Here is a 19,442-nt window from a genome sequence, read left to right as displayed (position 1 = left end):
AATTGAAGTGCTAACAAATCAGCCACTGAGAAATATCATTCACAGTCCCAAGGCAAGTGGGAGACTAATTAAGTGGGCAATAGAATTGGGAGAGTTCGATCTCAAGTATAAGCCACGTATGGCCATAAAAGCCCAGGCACTAGCTGACTTCGTGGTGGAATGTACCATACCCAACCAAGAAGTCGGGGGGCAGGAAGATACCACACCTCAAGACAAGGGAGTCGACAATGGGGACAAGGAGAAAGAATATTGGGTTCTCTATTTTGATGGAGCATCAAAAACAAATTCCAGTGGAGCAGGGTTGGTTTTGCAAAGCCCTGATGGATTCTTAATTGAGTATGCCATGAAGCTAGACTTCCCAACCACAAACAATGAGGCAGAGTATGAAGCCCTGATTGCTGGCCTTGGTCTAGCTGGGACACTTAGAGTCAAAAACTTAAAGGTCCGTGGAGACTCGAAGTTGATCATATCCCAGGTAAAGGGAGAATTTGAAGCAAGGGATGATACGATGGCAAAGTATGTTCGCCTAGTAAGGGCTGTGATGACCCAATTTAATGAATGCCATGTTGAACACATTCCAAGGGAAGAAAATGCTAAAGCAGATGCGCTATCAAAGTTTGCTTCATCTGAGATTGAAGAAAGTTCAGGAAGTGTGTACTTCCGTGTTTTGAAGACACGAAGCATAGATGTTAAACTTGTGGCTCCCGTAGGCTTGGGGACGTCATGGATTGATCCCATCAAGGCTCACATTCAGACCGGTTGGTTGCCAAGCGATACAATTGAGGCACGGAAGTTAACTGTTCGAGCACTAAGGTACTCTTTGATAGATGGGATTCTATATAAAAGATCTTTTGTGGTTCCTTACTTGAGGTGTCTCAGGCCCGATGAGGCACGCTTGGCTCTTGAGGAAGTGCATGAAGGCATTTGTGGGCAACACTTGGGGGGCAGGGCCTTGGCTCATAAGATAACTCGTTTAGGCTTCTATTGGCCAGAAATGATGGCTGATGCCAAAGAATATGTAAAGAAGTGTGATCGTTGTCAGAAGCATGCACCAGTCGCCAGACAACCCCCCGAGATGCTAACCTCTATCAACTCGCCTATTCCCTTTGCAATGTGGGGAATGGATATTCTAGGTCCTTTTCCTATGGCCACGGCACAAAGGAAGTTTCTGATTGTAGCCATTGATTATTTCACCAAGTGGATCGAAGCCAAACCTTTGGCCAAAATCACAACTAAGCAAGTTGCACAATTCCTGTGGGAAAATATTATGTGCCGATATGGAATTCCCCGTATCCTCGTCACTGACAATGGAACGCAATTCAACAATGAGGAATTCAAGAAGTATTGTGAAGAAAATGAAATTGAGTTACGATTCACCTCTGTGGCTCACCCGCAAGCCAATGGGCAAGCGGAAGTAGCAAATCGGATAATCCTGGATGGACTAAAGAAGAGGATCGAAAAGTCGAGAAATAATTGGGTAGATGAGATACTTCCCATATTATGGGCTTATAGGACTACCTGTAGAGTCACGACAGATGCAACTCCTTTCATGTTGGCATATGGGGCGGAAGCAGTAGTTCCCGTGGAGATATCACATTCTTCTCCAAGGATTCAGGCTTTTGATGAAAAAGAAAATGAGGAAGGGCAGAAGTTAGCCCTGGATTTAATCGATGAAGTATGAGATAAAGCACACGCAAAGATAGTAGAATATCAGAAAAAGGCTTCATTCTACTACAACCTAAGGGTTAAAGAGAGGTTTTTCAAACAAGGTGACCTAGTCTTGAGAAAAATAGAGGCTTCTGGTGTCGGACAGAAAGGAAAGCTTGCCCCAAATTTGGAAGGGCCGTATAGAGTCAAGAGCGTTCAGGGTAGAGGAACCTACAAGCTGGAGACTATGGATGGTTTTGAAGTCCCGAGAACCTGGCACGCACAAAACCTGAAGGTTTACTACGTGTAAGATGGTCGAAGTACGATTCTCACTCGTCAGGATGGCGAGTAGGTTGAAAAGCACCTTGAAGCTTTGCTTGCTTAGGATTTATATGTTTTAGTTTTATTACGAAATTTATTAAGACTTGTGTAAGGGACGAATCCCAGACAATTTTATGAAATTCATAAGTTCTTCAAAGTATGATTGTGGCCTAACAAATAAAAATCAAATGCATGGATGCAAAGCATAAAAGGTGATAAATGAGATAGATCTGATAGATGTTACAAAAGTTTGATAAATAAAGTCTCGAAAATAAAAAAAGCCACGCAGGGCTGAAAAAGCTCTAAGGAGCTGAGGTGCCCTCGGCGTCCATATCATCGTCTTCTCCGCTCTCGCTAGATGTCTCCGTCGTCTCGGAGGAGGAAGAGCTGTCATCCTCAGCAGGTCTGGAAAAAGACTCGGGAGGAGGAAGAAGTGGATCCTGAGGAACATGATCCGAGACAACTACTCGGGTACGAAACCTCTGTAGCAAAGCCTCATCGTCAGGGCAGATGTAGTCCGCCGGGTTAATATCAGGACAAGCCTCGTTCACGGTCCCAAGGGCCGTGTCCCAGCCAGTCCTAAAAAACTCGGGAAAGACTGAATCATCCCTAATCCTCATGGATTGGGCAAACTCCTCCGAGTCCAGATAATTGTCTATAGCTTTATCCTTCTCCGCCCGAAGTACCACCAGCTCGGCGTTAGACTCTCCGAGTTCTTCCTCCTTGCGCTTGAGCTTCTTCTCCAGGGTAGCATACTTCTTCTGCTGCCTCCTGAGGGCATTATCGGCCTTATCAGAAGCCCGCTTCCATGATTCGGCTTGCCTCACAGCGCCTTGAAAGTAGGCGTTAGACTGAAACAAAACAATTAACAAAGTATAAGGCAAGAAAGTGCTACAAGAACGAGAAATAAGTTTAAAAAAGAGAAGGCATACCGAAGCCAGAGACTGGGCTCCCATGAGCTTAATCCTCTCAAGGTCAGGGGTGGCCACCACATCAGTAAAGTCCTTTGGGGTCACGCTATGGTAGGACCAATCCCAAGCATGCTTCGTGGAACCAACCACGGTATCCCCTCGGCGGAATCCCCAGAGAGGCTGAAAGGCGCCTGTAGCAGCAGCAGCAGGGGCAGCAGCAGTGATAGGAGCATTATGGCCCTCAGCTCCTTCAGTTGAAGCCTCCCCCATAGGCTCCTTGTGCTTTCTCAAGAAGATAGGCTCTGTCGCCTTTCCTCTGGTGTCTAGGCCTGCTAACCGAGCTTTCTTCATCCTAGCTGTTTCCTCGACCAAGGGGACATTGTCCTCGTTAATCTCCTTAGCAGCTGAAACAAAGCAAAGGACAAAATAAGTGATGTTAATAATGCGTGAAATAAAGAAAAATTGAGAAGGGAAGAGAAATACCCTGTTGAGAAACAGAGGATAGTCCCACATGAATCAGGGAAAACTCTTCTAAAAGAGTCCAGCTGGTGGTGGTGCCATCATCCTGAGTGAGCCCATTATAAATGATAGTTTCTTCAGGAGTTAAGTGAATGGATTTGAGGCTACCATCACTGACCTTCCCGAAGGAAGATCGAAAGAGCGTGCCCCAATCGCCATTCTCCCAACGTAACCCGACGAAACTATTCCTCCAATTTGGATTATTATCCGGAATAGAGGCGCTGTTAAAGATATGTTTGCTTTTGGGCCTTTGTTTGACATAAACCCAGCCACAAATATTGGAAGAACTATTGTAACATTGAAAGACTTTCCTAAAAACGGCTACAGAAAGAGGAAAGCCCTCCCTAAGACAACAAACCATAAAACATAGAATATTCCTCCAGGCGTTTGGAGGAAGCTGACACGGGTTAATTTGTAAGTCAGCCAAAAGATGAGGGATAAAAGGATGAAAAGGGAACCTGAGCCCAGCATTAAGGGCGTCGGTGTAGATGAAGAGAGTATCAGGCCTCCAGTGGCAAGTACGGTCACCACCAGAGACTGGAACTAGTCTAAAGGGAGGAGGGACGTTATAACGAGCATTTAGTTTATTGAAATCTATGTTATGCCAAGTATTACAGTGATTAAAGGAGTCGAGATGTGCAGTGGAAGGATATTCATCCCCCCTAGTATTAATCATATCAATTAAAGACATATATGAAGAGCGGATCTCGATATCCTTACCTCGTTTTGAAGCCGAGGCTATCTTGGCCGCCCTCTCGGAACTCTTGTCGGCCATCTAGTAAAGACTGGAAAAGACTTGGGAGGAAGAAGGAGTGGATTTGAGAGAGGAGAAGATTAGAAAGTTGTAGGTGAAGAGAAATGAAATGAGAGGTGTGAAGAATCACACTCTCATCCCACCTATATATAGGAGAAATAAATGGGTAATGGACCTTAAAAAGCCCATTTGGGCCCAAAAGTTGGAAGGTTCTGGAAGTTCCTGGAAAATTCAAGAGAATTCTAGTAAAAAAAAAATCAAAAGAAAAACTTGAGTTTTTTCAAGATTTTGGAAGAATCCAGAAAGATATTAGAAGAGTTTGGAATTTGGGCTTAGAAATGAGGCCCAATTCTAAAAAAAAAAACCTTAAAAAAAATAATAAAGCCCAGCTAAGGGCCCAAGTGTTTAAAAAGCCCAGAAAAGGGCCCAGATATTTAAGGTTAACAGCCCATAACCCAAAATCCAGTCATAATGGGCCAAAAGAATGAAGGCCCAGCTAAGTGAAGGTGGCCCAAAAATAAAGTCCAGGGAGAAATGGATAAAAAGATCAGGAATATGACCCAATTCGACCAGGAATCATGTGGAAATCCTGGTCGAAATACAGGAGGTCGAAATTGCTTCGACCTGGGCAACAAATGAAGGTTAATTCGGTCAAAAAGCAGGACTCCTGACCGAAAGGAACAAAATTTCTGGTCGAAAATTTTCTGGTCGAAAATTGTAAAAAAAAAAAAAAAAAAAAAAAAAAAAAAAAAAAAAGGAGGAAGGGGTGAAAATCCTGGCCGAAATTCGACCAGGATTCCTGATCGAATGAGCCCTGCCCGAATTTGCATCGACCTGGGCAACAAATGAAGGTTAATTCGGTCAAAAAGCAGGACTCCTGACCGAAAGGAACAAAATTCCTAGTCGAAAATTTTCTGCTCGAAAAATTCCTAGTCGAAAATTTTCTGCTCGAAAAATTCCTAGTCGAAAATTTTCTGCTAAAAAAAAAAAAAAAAAAAAAAAAAAAGGGGGGGAAGGGATGAAAATCCTGGCCGAAAATCGACCAGGATTCCTGATCGAATAGACCCTGCTCGAAATTCAGTCGACCAAGGCACACTGAAGGGTAATTCGACCAGGATCCTGGCCGAATGGATTCCTGGTCGAATTTTATATTAAAAAAAAAAAAAAAGAGAAAAGAAAATCTCTGAAAAATTACAGAAAAATAAGGAAATTCCTTAAATATTTTCTGAAAAATTCTCAGAAATAAGGAATAAATCCAGAAAAATTAGGATAAATCCCAGAAATTAAGGGAAAAATCCAGAAAAATTGGATAAATCCCAGAAATTAAGGGAAAAATCCAGAAAATTAGGATAAAACCCAGAAATTAAGGGAAAAATCCAGAAAATTAAGGATAAATCCCAGAAATTAAGGGAAAAATCCAGAAAAATAAGGAAATTCCTTAAATATTTTCTGAAAAATGTTAATATTCTCAGAAATAAGGAATAAATCCAGAAAAATTAGGATAAATCCCAGAAATTAAGGGAAAAATCCAGAAAAATTGGATAAATCCCAGAAATTAAGGGAAAAATCCAGAAAATTAGGATAAATCCCAGAAATTAAGGGAAAAATCCAGAAAAATTGGATAAATCCCAGAAATTAAGGGAAAAATCCAGAAAATTAAGGATAAATCCCAGAAATTAGGGAAAAATCCCAGAAAATTAGGGAAAAATTCCTGGAAATTAAGATAATTTCTGAATAAAAGGAAGATTCGTTGTAAATGTGTAGGTCGCTCCACACTTTACGCAAAAACGAAACCCTATAAGGGAACGAATAGATTTAACTTCTGCGAAACCTAATCAATGTTTCCCAAAAGTTGGGGGGCAAATGATAGGGATAAATAAGTCCTGGTTTTATAATTAATGGGCTGCTAGGCCCAATAAGAAGATGTATGATATTCAGACCAGAAAGGTTAAGCCTGACGGACCAGATCAGGCCTGGTGGAATAAAAAAAAGGCCAAAAAGCCCTGATTATTAATTAATTTCGTAATTAATTAATAAGGGAGAAATCAGATGTTGAAAAGAGTCCCGATGAGGATATAAGTCCTTAGAGATTAGCCTCAAGGGGACCTAAAAGGATAAGGAATCAGCTTCCTACTTCCTAGGACTCCTAAGTCTATCCTAATTCAGAGGCTTATCCACCAAGTCTCCTATACCAAGTCCAATTCAAGGACTCCCACATCTATATAAGGGGTCTCACCCCCACCAACCAAGAACTACGTTTTTTGACTTGATCCTTGGCAATCAGCAAGGTACGTAGGCATCTTGTTAAGGCAGATTGAGTCACGAAACACAAGAGCAGTCAAATCGAGCCTCGAAGCTCACGTTCCTTAGTATTAAATACAGCAATTATATATAGTAGTTTTAATCCATAACACTAGCATAGGTATTATGCAGTTTATAAGTAACCGAATCAACAATGAGATATCAAGATTACGAAACAGGCATGCATATATATATATATATATATATATCAACATGCTCCAATATATCGCAAGACTTGCTAATAACAACCATGCACTTATCTCAAGATAATGCATAAATAAATTTACATCACAACAACAGTATATGGGTAGAAAACTTGCCTGAGCGACTGGGGGTGGAAAAAGGCTTGGGATGAGTCTGGTAACCTATAAACAACATATAAGTTGGAATAAACCACGATCGCTTAAGAAACTAGGCTATAACCATTTAGACCCTGGCGTTCGCTTTTACGCTTAACGATTCACATGAGTCGCTCGAGTACCCTCAGCTCCACCATTTTTATAAAATTAACCGTTTAAGTTTTTAAGGTGAATCTTTCACGATAATCTACCCACTGACTAATTAACCTTACATAATTATTTCGTACTCCAATTAGTCAATTAAAGGCTTTAAACAAGGTTTCAAAGTAAAATGAGGGGTAATGGTTCGTTCGCAAAACACAGTTACTTAAAATGGTCGTTTATCCTAAACCGTACATCGGATCTAAGCGAACCACAGATCAAAATGAAGCATACGACACGATCTAGCTAAATTGGCAAAGTTGCACATTGGTCAGTGAGCTTTCTGTCCCGAACACTAAGTACAAACAGTTAAAAGAAAATGGGCATTACGACGGCTATGTTTACGCAGTTTTCAATTTTTATACTACTCCAACTAATCACCAAACAACCCACAATCACCAACACATCAAAACCTCAACTAAATAATGCTATAAAAGTCCATATTCTCGGAATGTTTCAACCAAAACAATCAAGTAATATTAACTATAAACAAGATCCATTCACCAAATCACTCCAAATTTAAAGCAAACTACTAATAATCATAGCTCATGCCTCTCATTCATAAAACCAATCATCAAACTCACTAATAATCAAAGTAAAGACTAGGGTTTGAAGTTTATACCTTCCTTGGTGTGTGATAAGTTACTAAGAAGCCTTAGGGAGCCTTGATCTAACCTCCTACAAGCTTGATCTTTCCAAAGAATTCAAGATCACAAAGTTAATTTTCAAAAAGTACTATTTATCATCTTTTTCGATGATTTAATAGAAAATAAAGGGAAGGAATTGGAAGCTAAAATTCACAGGATATGTTTATTTAAACATGAGAAAGCTTACATAATTACCTTGGAATTGTTTATGAAGTGAAGCTTGAATCTTGAATTTTTCTCCTTTGTTTTTCATGAAAGGGCCGGGAGTTTTGCGAGGAAAATGAGAGATGAAAATGCTTCTTGTTAACTTGATGAGTTTGTGTGGTGATTTTGTTGTTTGGTTAACCACTAACCATGATTTAACTAAGGTCTAAATACTTGGCTATAATTCATTTCCAGCTAAATATCTTTTAATCATGCTTACGTCATCAAGAACATGTCATCTTACCTCCACTTGTTCACACCTTGTGGTTTGATGACTCACTTGGTGATAATCTCTTGATTAGTGCTTAATTGCTTGGCTAATGGTCACTAATATGTTTTATGGTTCACTTAACTTTTGTTCTCGTTATCCGTTTGAGGGATCATATCCGGATCTCATTATTTGAGCTTCCCTAAACCTTTCCTAATATTTTATATTCCTTTAATAATCCTCTCATATAATTCTTGAATTTAAATCCTTTTAATCATGTTACCTTATACTCAATTCTTTCGGTATCTGGTCGATTTTCGGGAAAAAATCAAAGTGGTCGAATTCAAATTCTTTATATACACTTATTTACTTAATGGAATACTAATACGATCTCAGAATTCCCATATCAGTACTTTTCTATAGTGTGGCATGAAAATTTCCTTAATCGGCATGATTAGCAAACAGTTACTATTCATAAGTGTTATACAAATTTCAAACATTTGGGGTTATGACAATCACCATAATTGATTGTTTGAGAGTAATAGTTTTTGTTGACTGTTATTGGTGTTGGTTGTTGGTACAGTACTTGTTTCTGTACGAGAAGGGCTAATTATAGTAAAAAAATCACAGAGAATTTTGACCGCACTACATATATAACCGCCAAAATTATCCATTTCTGGGCAACAAAAAGTCACCGGATTCAACAAATATCGATCATGTTCACGAGAAAAATGACAACCTCAATAAGAAGCAGTCAATATTGGTTTCGTGTTATTAGGTTAACCAAAAAAATTAAATACTAACTCGATAATAATCGATTCGATCGCTTATTATACCGACCAACTATATCGAATAAATATCAGTCATAATACATTTACGTTAGATATATTTGATAATGCCATGGCTAATATGATTTATGTTTAGTTTTCAGATCTTACTTAACAGGACAAATCAGTACTTAACTGGGAATCAGTACTTATACTGGAAGTCAGGACTTAAGGATATCAGTACTTATATTATCAGGAGATAATCATCAGAAGTTAGATATCAGAACTTAAGTGCTGAAGGACGTTCAGATAAGGACATCAGCTGTTTAAAGGAAAGAAGATCGAGATAAACATAAGAAGAGATATGCATGAAGAAGGAGTTCCGTGAAGAATGGAATACTTGGAAGAAAAGATATCTGATTGATATATTTTAGGAAGCAGAATTATATTCCATATCAATTAGCGATTATCTTGTAACGGTGTAGTAATAAACACAGATATAGGGTTTACACTATAGGTGTTATCATATTCGAGAAGATTATTCATTGTAACCCTAGCATCTCTCGTGATATTTGTTCATCACTGAGAGGTAACAGTTCCATACTGTAACAGAGTTTATTGATTCAATAAAGTTTGTTTTCTGTTACTTAAGTTCTTAAAGTTCGATTTGATTGTACTATACACTGTATTCACCCCCTCTGCAGTGTGTGTGTGACCTAACAATTGGTATCAGAGCCTATATGTTAACATATATACAGTTAAAGATCCAAACACAATCATGTCGGACACAGAAACTCCAACTAAGCCTACCAAAACTGAGGAACCACCAAAGACACAAATTCAGAGTCGGTATGAGACCATCAGAGTTCCCATACTGAGACCATCTGAATATCCCATATGGAAGGTAAGGATGACCATGTTCCTGGAAGCAACAGATCCAGAATACCTTGATAGAATCAAGGAAGGCCCTCACAAACCAACCAAACTCGTTGTTGCAGTTGCAGGTGAAGCAGCAAAGACCGTACCAAAGGAGAAGAGTGATTATACTGCTGAAGACATAGCATCAATTGCTAAGGATGCTAAGGTATGACACTTACTGCATAGTGCCATTGATAATGTAATGTCAAACAGGGTAATCAACTGCAAGATTGCTAAGGAGATATGGGATGCTCTGGAAACAAGGTGTCAGGGAACTGACACAATTAAGAAGAACAGGAAGACAATACTCACTCAAGAGTATGAACACTTTGACTCAAAGACTAATGAGTCATTGAATGATTTATATGATAGATTTGTCAAACTTTTGAATGATTTGTCATTGGTTGATAAAGAGTATGATATTGAAGATTCAAACCTTAAGTTCCTGTTAGCTCTTCCTGAATGCTGGGATTTGAAGGCAACGACAATAAGAGACAACTACAATCTTGATGAAACAACTCTTGACGAAATTTATGGAATGCTCAAGACTCATGAGCTGGAGATGGAACAAAGAAGCAAGAGGAAAGGAGGAAAGTCAAGGACAGTTGCTCTTAAGGCTGAAGAAGAATTCCCCAAAGCAGCTTCCTCAAAGAAAGACAAGGGTAAAGCTCTTTTCATAAAGTCTGATACTGAGTCATCAAGTCCTGAGAGTGATGATGACTCAGATTCTGAAAGCTTGCCTGAGACTGATGCTGATGAGGAGATGATGAAGCTGTGTGCTCTTATGGTGAAAGGAATCACAAAGATTGCATACAGGAAGTTCAGGAAGGGAAAGAAGTTTTCCAGGAAAGGCATAAGTTCTGATAAGAAGAATTTCAGAAGATCTGAAGGCAGAGGAGGAAAGTCTGACAGAGGAGATTACACCAATGTTAAATGCTATAACTGTGGTGAGAAAGGCCACATATCTCCTGACTGCAAGAAGGTAAAGGGTGACAAAGGCAAGGCTCTTGTCACAAAGCAGAAAAGCTGGACAGACACCTCAGACTCTGAAAGTGAGGAAAACTATGCATTGATGGCAAATGCTGATAAAGAAAAAGCTGAGAGCAGTTCTGAAGCTGCTGAAACAAAGGTACCTCAGACTACTTATGCTTTTCATACTGATGATATTAATGAGTTGAGAAGATATCTTAAAACCATGTTTGTTAGTTATAGAGATCAAACCTTAACATGTGAAAGATTAACTTCTGAAAATCTTGCTTTTAAGAAAAGAAATGATTTCTTAGAAAAAGAGTTAGTTATATTCCATCAAACTCAGAAGGATAGTGATGATGCTTTTTATGTTAGGGATGAAGTGCTAAAAATGAATGAATCTCTAAAAACTGAGTTAGAAAAGGAAAGAGAGATAATCAGGACTTGGACTAACTCTAGCAGAACAACTCAAAATTTGCTAAGTAGTGAAAATTGGAAAGAGGGCTTAGGTTATGGAGAGGATAAGAATGATAAAGGAACTGAAGAAATTAAGCCTGTTGTTAAGCAAAAGCCAAAGTTAAAACCTGTTAAGTTTGTTATGGCATTCCATTTATACTTGTAAGGAATATCATAGTTTGTACTATGATTATTATCAATTAAAACCTTCTTTGAAGAAAGTTTCCATTGTTCCTTCTAGTGTAAATTCTGATTCAAAGTCTGACAGTATAAGTTCTGATAAGAAAAATGTTAACATAAACTCTGATGCTAAATCCGCTGTAAATGTTAACAAACTTAATAAGGCCAAGGGATCCAAGCAAATCTGGGTCCTTAAAACTAATCATTAGTGGTCTTTAAGATTGCAGGGCAACAGGAAAAATATCCTAGTTCTGGAAAGTGGATGTTCAGGACATATGACTGGAAATAAGGCCCTGCTATCAGACTTTGTGGAGAAAGCTGGCCCAAGTGTTTCTTATGGAGATGGCAACATTGGAAAAACATTGGGATATGGCAATATCAATCTTGGGAATGTGATCATTAAAGAAGTAGCTCTGGTCTCAGGACTTAAACACAATCTGCTGAGTATAAGTCAAATCTGTGACAGAGGTTATCATGTTGATTTCTTTGAAGAACACTGTGAAATTGTGAGTAAATCTAAAGGAAAAGTTGTTCTGAAAGGATACAGGCGTGGTAACATTTATGAAGCTAAGCTTTCAACAAGTACTGATGGTTCTGCAATCTGTCTGATGAGTAGAGCATCAATTGAAGAAAGCTGGAATTGGCACAAGAAACTCTCTCATTTAAATTTCAACAATATTAATGAACTGGTCAAGAAAGATCTTGTGAGAGGACTGCCAAAGTCAGTATTTGCTCCTGATGGTCTTTGTGATTCTTGTCAGAAGGCCAAACAAAGAAAATCTTCATTCAAGAGCAAAACTGAATCATCAATTCTTGAGCCTTATCATCTACTACATGTTGATCTATTTGGTCCAGTAAATGTCATGTCAATTGCAAAAAAGAAATATGCATTGGTCATAGTGGATGAGTTCACCAGATACACATGGGTGTATTTCTTGCACACAAAAAGTGAAACTGCATCTATCTTGATTGATCATGTTAAACATCTGGATAAATTGGTCAAAGATTCTGTGAAAACCTTAAGGAGTGATAATGGCACTGAGTTCAAGAATTTGATAATGGAAGAGTTCTGCAAAAACCATGGAATTAAGCAGGAATTTTCTGCCCCTGGAACTTCACAGCAAAATGGAGTTGTTGAAAGGAAGAATAGAACTCTCATTGAAGCTGCACGTACAATGCTTGAAGAAGCAAAGCTTCCAACCTATTTCTGGGCTAAAGCTGTGTAGACTGCTTGTTTTACTCAAAATGCAACACTCATTAACAAGCATGGAAAAACACCATATGAGATGGTGAAGAAAAAGAAGCCAAATCTGAAGTACTTTCATGTATTTGGATGCAAGTGTTTTGTTCTCAAGGCTCATCCTGAACAGCTATCCAAGTTTGATCTAAAAGCTGATGAAGGAATCTTTGTTGGATATCCACTTTCCACAAAAGCCTTCAGAGTCTATAATTTGAGAACAAAAGTGGTCATGGAATCTATCAATGTCTCCTTTGATGACAAGAAGATTACGGGTCTTGAAGATTTCATTGATCATGATCAGCTGAGATTTGAAAATGAAGACTCAAATTCTGATACTGAAAATCCTGACAGTCTAAGTCCTGATACTGTAAGCTCTGATGGATTAAACTCTGATGTTATTGAAACTGTGGTGACTACGCCAAAGGAAGATGCACCTATGCAGGGGGAGCATACTCAAGATCTTACCACATCTCAAGAAACATCAGAACATACATCTGGCTCTTCAAGTTCTGATTCGTCAAGTTCTGATAAGCCAAGTTCTGATAGTGCTGAAAATCTAAATTCTGAAGAATCCAACTCAGAGAGCATAGTTTCAGGGGGAGCATCATAAAATGAAAATGAAGACAACATGGAACATGGGGGAGCATCTAGTTCTAGAGAAAACCTTCCATCTGCAAGGAAGTGGACAAAATCACATACACCTGATTTGATAATTGGAAATCCTGATGCAGGTGTCAGAACTAGAACAGGTACTTCAAACGAATGTCTTTACAATTCTTTTCTCTCTCAGACTGAGCCAAAGAAAGTGGAAGAAGCTCTTCAAGATGCTGATTGGGTGCAAGCAATGCAGGAAGAGTTAAATGAATTTGAAAGAAACAAAGTCTGGACCCTAGTGCCAAGACCAAAGAATAGATCTGTTGTTGGTACAAAGTGGGTATTCAGAAACAAAACTGACAGTGATGGCATAATTACAAGGAATAAGGCAAGGCTGGTTGCAAAAGGATATTCTCAATATGAGGGAATTGATTATGATGAAACATTTGCACCAGTTGCTAGGTTAGAAGTCATAAGGATATTTTTGGCTTATGCTGCTCACAAAAAGTTTACTGTCTTTCAAATGGATGTTAAAAGTGCTTTTCTCAATGGAGAATTGGAGGAGGAAGTATATGTTGAACAACCTCCAGGCTTTGTAGACTCCAAACATCCAGATTATGTCTACAGGCTTGATAAAGCACTTTATGGACTTAAGCAAGCTCCTAGAGCATGGTATGAGACTTTAGCTCAGTTTCTTCTGGAAAGTGGATTCAACAGAGGAACAATAGACAAAACACTGTTCTACCTCAACCATGGAAAGGACTTACTTCTGGTCCAGATTTATGTTGATGATATCATTTTTGGGTCTATAAATGATAGACTTTGCAAGAAGTTTGCCAAACTGATGCAGTCAAGGTATCAGATGAGTATGGTGGGGGAACTTAGCTATTTTTTGGGCCTTCAAGTCAAGAAGAATGAAGAAGGCACTTTTATTTGTCAAACTAAGTACACCAGAAACTTGCTGAAGAAATTTGGAATGCAAGATTGTTCAAGTACATCCACTCCCATGGCCACTGTAACAAAACTGGATAAGGATACTGGTAAATCAGTAGATATTACTGATTATAGAGGTATGATTGGCTCTCTACTCTATCTAACTGCTAATAGACCTGATATCATGTATGCTACCTGTCTTTGTGCAAGATTTCAAGCAGATCCAAGAGAACCTCACTTAACAGCTGTGAAAAGAATTTTCAAGTATCTTAAAGGAACAGCTGATCTGGGATTGTGGTATCCTAGAGAATCAGATTTTAAACTAATAGGTTACTCAGATGCAGATTTTGCAGGTTGCAAAATTGACAGGAAAAGTACAAGTGGAAGCTGCCAATTTCTTGGAGGCAGATTGGTTTCTTGGTTCAGCAAGAAACAAAAGTCAATTTCCACATCAACTGCAGAAGCAGAGTACATTGCTGCAGGAAGCTGTTGTGCACAAATTCTTTGGATGAAGAATCAGTTACTGGATTATGGGTTAACATATTTCAAAATCTCTATTTACTGTGATAATCAAAGTGCTATTGCTATGACAGGTAATCCAGTTCAACACTCTATGACAAAGCACATCAGCATCAGGTACCACTTCATAAGGGAACATGTGGATGAAGGTACAGTGGAATGGCACTTTGTTCCAACAGATCAACAACTAGCAGATATCTTCACAAAACCATTGTGTGAAGCCACTTTTACAAGATTGGTAAATGAAATTGGAATGGTTTCAGGTTTTTTCTCTAAATCTGCCTAGTCTTGTTCTGTTTTATCAGACTTTATGATCAGTATTTACAGAATTTAATCTCTTTATGTATTCTGTGATTAATTGATAAATGTGTTTAAGTACTGACTGTTGTCTGATATATGTTTCTAAACTCTGATAAGTGATATGTCTGTTAAAGTAACTATTCTATTCAATCCTATGAGGATAACTGTGCTAGATGCTGACCTAGTAGTCTTCAATAATCAAATGATCCCATGTAAGAAGTAATTAATTCTGTGGAAATCTATTGACATAAGCAAATTCTGATAATAGAGCTAAGTTGAGTTTACTTTGTTTGTCTTATTACTAAGTCACAAATTAGAATAATGCTACTCATCTGTTAAGTTCTGATACTAGTAAATCTGTTGAATGCACTAAGTGCTGATAAACCTCTCCTATCAAAAAAAAGAGAAAAAGCAAAAGGATCAAAGAATAAAATCAGGTACTCCTTTGAGATCTAGAGTAAAAATGTGGAAGGGACGACCCAAGTGCATTGCTGGTATTAAGTAAATATGCATTAGAAAAGCAAAATATTTTCTTGGTGACTTTTCACACTCTATGATTAATGGAGAAATACTCTGATAATAGCATAAATTCTGATCAGCAGTCGTGACTCACTTACACTGAGAAGCCACTGTAAAATGGAATTCAAAAAGATGCATAAAATTAGCACACAATAGTTGAGGTAGACTCAAGCATGAACTCATTCAACAGTAGGTTACTGAATAATGACAGCTCTTTAGCAAAGTTTTAGTTATGCCTTATTTCTAAGATATACTGAAGTGAATTAGACTTTACTCTTTGTCTGACATTTAGCTTAATGCACACACTACTCACTCCATATGAATGATGAAAATTACTGTGGTGGTCTATGTTGTTTTAGATAAACAGTCATTGTGTCACTTTGCATAAACTCTGAGGACAAGTTCTGATTGCATGTTCTGCTGATTAAGTTCTGCAGAATATAACTCAGAACTTGTATGAGGACTTACTCAGATAGGCATTCCTTTTTCGAGTTAAGAAATTATGTTCTGATGACTGTTAAGTTCTGATATAAGTCTAAGTTCTGATATTAAAGTCTAATTCTTTACTTGACTTATCTATGGATAAAATTTGATAACAGTCTCAGTTCAAACTAGAATATGTTGAAGTGGAAGATTAATAGTCACTATGGTTAGGGTTAATGGTATTCGTACTTGAACAGTCAACTTTTACTTGCTTCTTGTGCGCATTAAACCATGTTTTCTCTTTCTAATGAATGTTTTTCTTTTTCCAAGTCTGGGGAGACGAGGTAGAATTCATTCTACCTGTCAACATTAAATTCCTTTGCGTCTCCTGGCATTCTCTTGCCTATATAAGTAACCACTTCACATCAGCCTTCCCATCAAATCTTTTCTCTCAACATCACCTTACCTTCATACTTTTTCTTTCAAAAACACCATGGTCAGATACAACATGTTTTTGAACTACGAAACTTTCAATATGGAGCTAAGCTGTGCCGATTGGCAGCAGGAATGGCACGTCACTGCCATTCCTGATGAGATATGGGACTCTGTCCAACAGGAGGTACTCACCCACCTCCTGTTCTTCTATATGGACTACCATCGCCATCTGGAGCGATTGGAGGAGGAAAGGCTGGAAGCTCTCCGCCAGTAAGAGCGAATCATTCGACTCGCCATTCTGTTTGTCGAGAGTAGGAAGAAGAAATGATTTATTTTCTTCTTCCTATTTTTCTTCATCATCAGCCTTGCCCTGCTTCTTGAGCTAGGACAAAGGCTATTGACGTTAGGTTTAGCAGCTTAGGGAAATCTTGTACAAGTACTGATGTAATTTCAATTTCATGAATGTATTCACTTGATATATTAATGAAATTTGTTTTTGTTTCAAGATTTTGTCTCTAAGTTATTTTGTAATGCATTGATAAATCCTGATAAAGATTCATATTCTGATGACCATATAAATTCTGTTTTAATTTAAGTTCTGATTTTCCTTTATCAGTACTTACTCATCTGATTTATCTTGGTCATTTTCACTTGATTTTTTTTCAGAATATTAATGATGCATTGAAAAATAATTAAATCAGTGGGAACAGTTTCAATTTTGAATTAAAACTGTTTCACCTTGATTAATGGAATATCTGGGTAAGTGGAATGGTTTTTCCTTGAAAAAAGGCCAGTGGGCAGGCAATGATTACTATTTTCTCGCGCCCAGTAACTATCCGTTATTACTGAGGAACAGGTTCCTTCTTCAGAACCTGTTATTGATGAAGCTGAGAAAGAGACTTCTCAGAAGGATTCTGGAATTGGGGGATCTAGGCTTCTCAAGAGGCATAGAAGAATGACAGTTCCTGAAACTCCCAAGGAATCCAAATCTACAAAGAGATACAAGAAACAGAGGGCAAATAGGCCAGTTTCAGATGATGAAGAGGAAGCAGTTAAGGAAGGGGATCAGGAATCTCTGATCTCACAAGAAAAGGAATTTGCTAAAGTCACTTCTTCTCCATCAACTCCATCTCAGGAAGCTGTTTCTGAAAAGGCCAACACACCATCTGTATCTCCTGTTGATCCAGGCACAAGTGCTGATATTGATGTTCAAAACTTGGTTGTGCCTGAAGTAATTTTCCTAGAAGCTCCAACATCAAATAATCTATCAACAACACCTGTTACTGATGCTGTTCAAACTCCAGAGTTATCTACTACACCTTCTCTGCATCTAAATGCTGATGATCAGAATATAGGTGAGCATCAGGAAATGGCTGATGATCAGACCTTAGAACCAGATCAGCAATTAGAGGATGCTGAAGCCTCCATTGCTACTCACACTGTTGTTTTATCAGAGGATACTGATTCTGTAAGTTCTGATGCTGCAAATGCTGGAGATACTGGTGATGCTACTCCAACTGCAGATGCTGCTGAAGCAGGTCCTTCAGGACATGCTCCTCAACAGACTATTCTTAAGTCTGAACTGGTTAAGAAGTTTGTTACCAGAGAAGCACCAGTGCCTTGGAGTGAAACTCCTGCAGGACATGAGTGGACTAAGGAATGGAACTCAGTTTCCTGTGTTCCAAATGCAATGCATCATGCTGAGCACTTGACTAAAGCTGATGAAATGTTAAATTCTGATGATTTCAAAATCCAGCTTCGAGTCACTGCATTGAGTACTAAACATCTACAAGGTCTTCATTCAACTACTCATGCAGAGCTACACAAGATTCAGGAAGAATTTATTAAGCAAGGAGAAGTTTGGAAACTTGACAAGAAAAGGTTCTTCCAACCTACCTTTGACAGGATTGCTGATATTGAGAAGACTCAAGAAAAACAACAAGCTCAGATTAATGATATTTTGACAAATCAAGCTTCTCAGCAATCTCAACTTACTCAAATCCAATCCTCAGTGGAATTGCTTATCTCTCTCCTATTACCTGCTGATGCCAAAAAGGGGGAGAAAGTAATTAAGTCCAAATGCAAGACTGATAAGACACTGAAAGGGAAGGATGATGGAAAAGATGATCAAGGAAGCTCTGGAATGGGTAGAGGTCAAAGTCAAGGTAGAGGATTCACATCAAGAAAAGCTGAAATCACAAGTCACAGGACAGGTTCTGATACTGGGAAAAGAATAAGTTCTGCTACTGGTAAAAGGATAAGTTCTGATGAACTTTTAGATCTTGATGAGGAAATGTCAAGACAGTTATTTCTTCAGGCTAATCCAGGAATGGACTTGGAGAGTTTAATGGAAGAAGAAGCCAGGCTTAAATCAGAGAAATTCACATCTAAATCTGAAGCTTCTGGTAAAAAGCCACTTCCAAAACTCAAAGGCATTGTGATCAAAGAAAGGACACATTCTGAAGCAACATTGGCTAGATCACAACCACAGATAGATCCAAGATCCAAGGGTAAAGAAAAGGTTGGTGAACCTATCAAGGTTTATGTGCCTCCTGAGGATGAAGAAATTACTGATGAAAAGGATGAACTTGCTCTGACTTCAAGAAAAGTTCTTAAAACAACCTCTGACATGGCTCAAGTTGTTCAGAGTCAAGATAAAGTAAGTTCTGATATTTCAAAGAAGCAAGTAACCTCTGACACAGCTCAAGTTAACTTGATATCAGAAGTTAGACCAAAGACACTCCTACCAGGATTCACTAAAGCAAAACAGACTCAACCTTTGAAGACTACTGCAAGTGGTTTTGAAGCAAGAGTAGTTACTGGAAAGGAAGCAAGAGATAAAACTGGATTGGGAAGTGCTGATGAAAGAAGAATAAAGAACACTACCAATGATCCAACTTCCTTGAGTGAACCAGGTATTAGAGCAACTCCTGAGAGATTGAATCAACTAGAATTCGTACAAATGGTTTACCATACCTACTTGAAAGAACACATCTTGTTGTACTTCATGACAGATGGTAAGGTTTATCATATAAGGCAAAATGCCATTCCATTGAAGTATTTTGAAGAACTGGAGCATGTACTATTCTTACTTCAAGTGGATGACAGATTGACAGGAACTGCTGCAAACTATTTGAAGGATCAGATTCAGAGACAGAAAAGGCTTTATTTTGTTAA

General features: G+C 38.4%; 1 protein-coding gene across 1 annotated transcript in view; it reads right to left on the bottom strand.

The window, feature by feature from the left end:
• Positions 1-2,105: 2,105 nt before the first annotated feature.
• Positions 2,106-19,442, bottom strand: part of LOC141695479 (uncharacterized) — a 32,842-nt gene continuing 15,505 nt past the window's right edge. Inside the window, exons 2-3 of the mRNA XM_074499721.1 lie at positions 2,901-3,283; positions 2,106-2,819 (exon numbers count right to left, since the gene is read on the bottom strand). Coding sequence (XP_074355822.1) covers positions 2,271-2,819; positions 2,901-3,283 — 932 coding nt within the window. The 3' untranslated portion in view covers positions 2,106-2,270. The remainder of the gene's footprint in view (positions 2,820-2,900; positions 3,284-19,442) is intronic.

This window comes from Apium graveolens, chromosome 11, assembly GCF_009905375.1.
Source record: "Apium graveolens cultivar Ventura chromosome 11, ASM990537v1, whole genome shotgun sequence".
NCBI classification, from domain to species: Eukaryota; Viridiplantae; Streptophyta; class Magnoliopsida; order Apiales; family Apiaceae; genus Apium; species Apium graveolens.
The sequence above is the reverse complement of the archived record's forward strand: the minus strand, read 5'-3'. Positions and strand labels throughout refer to the sequence as shown.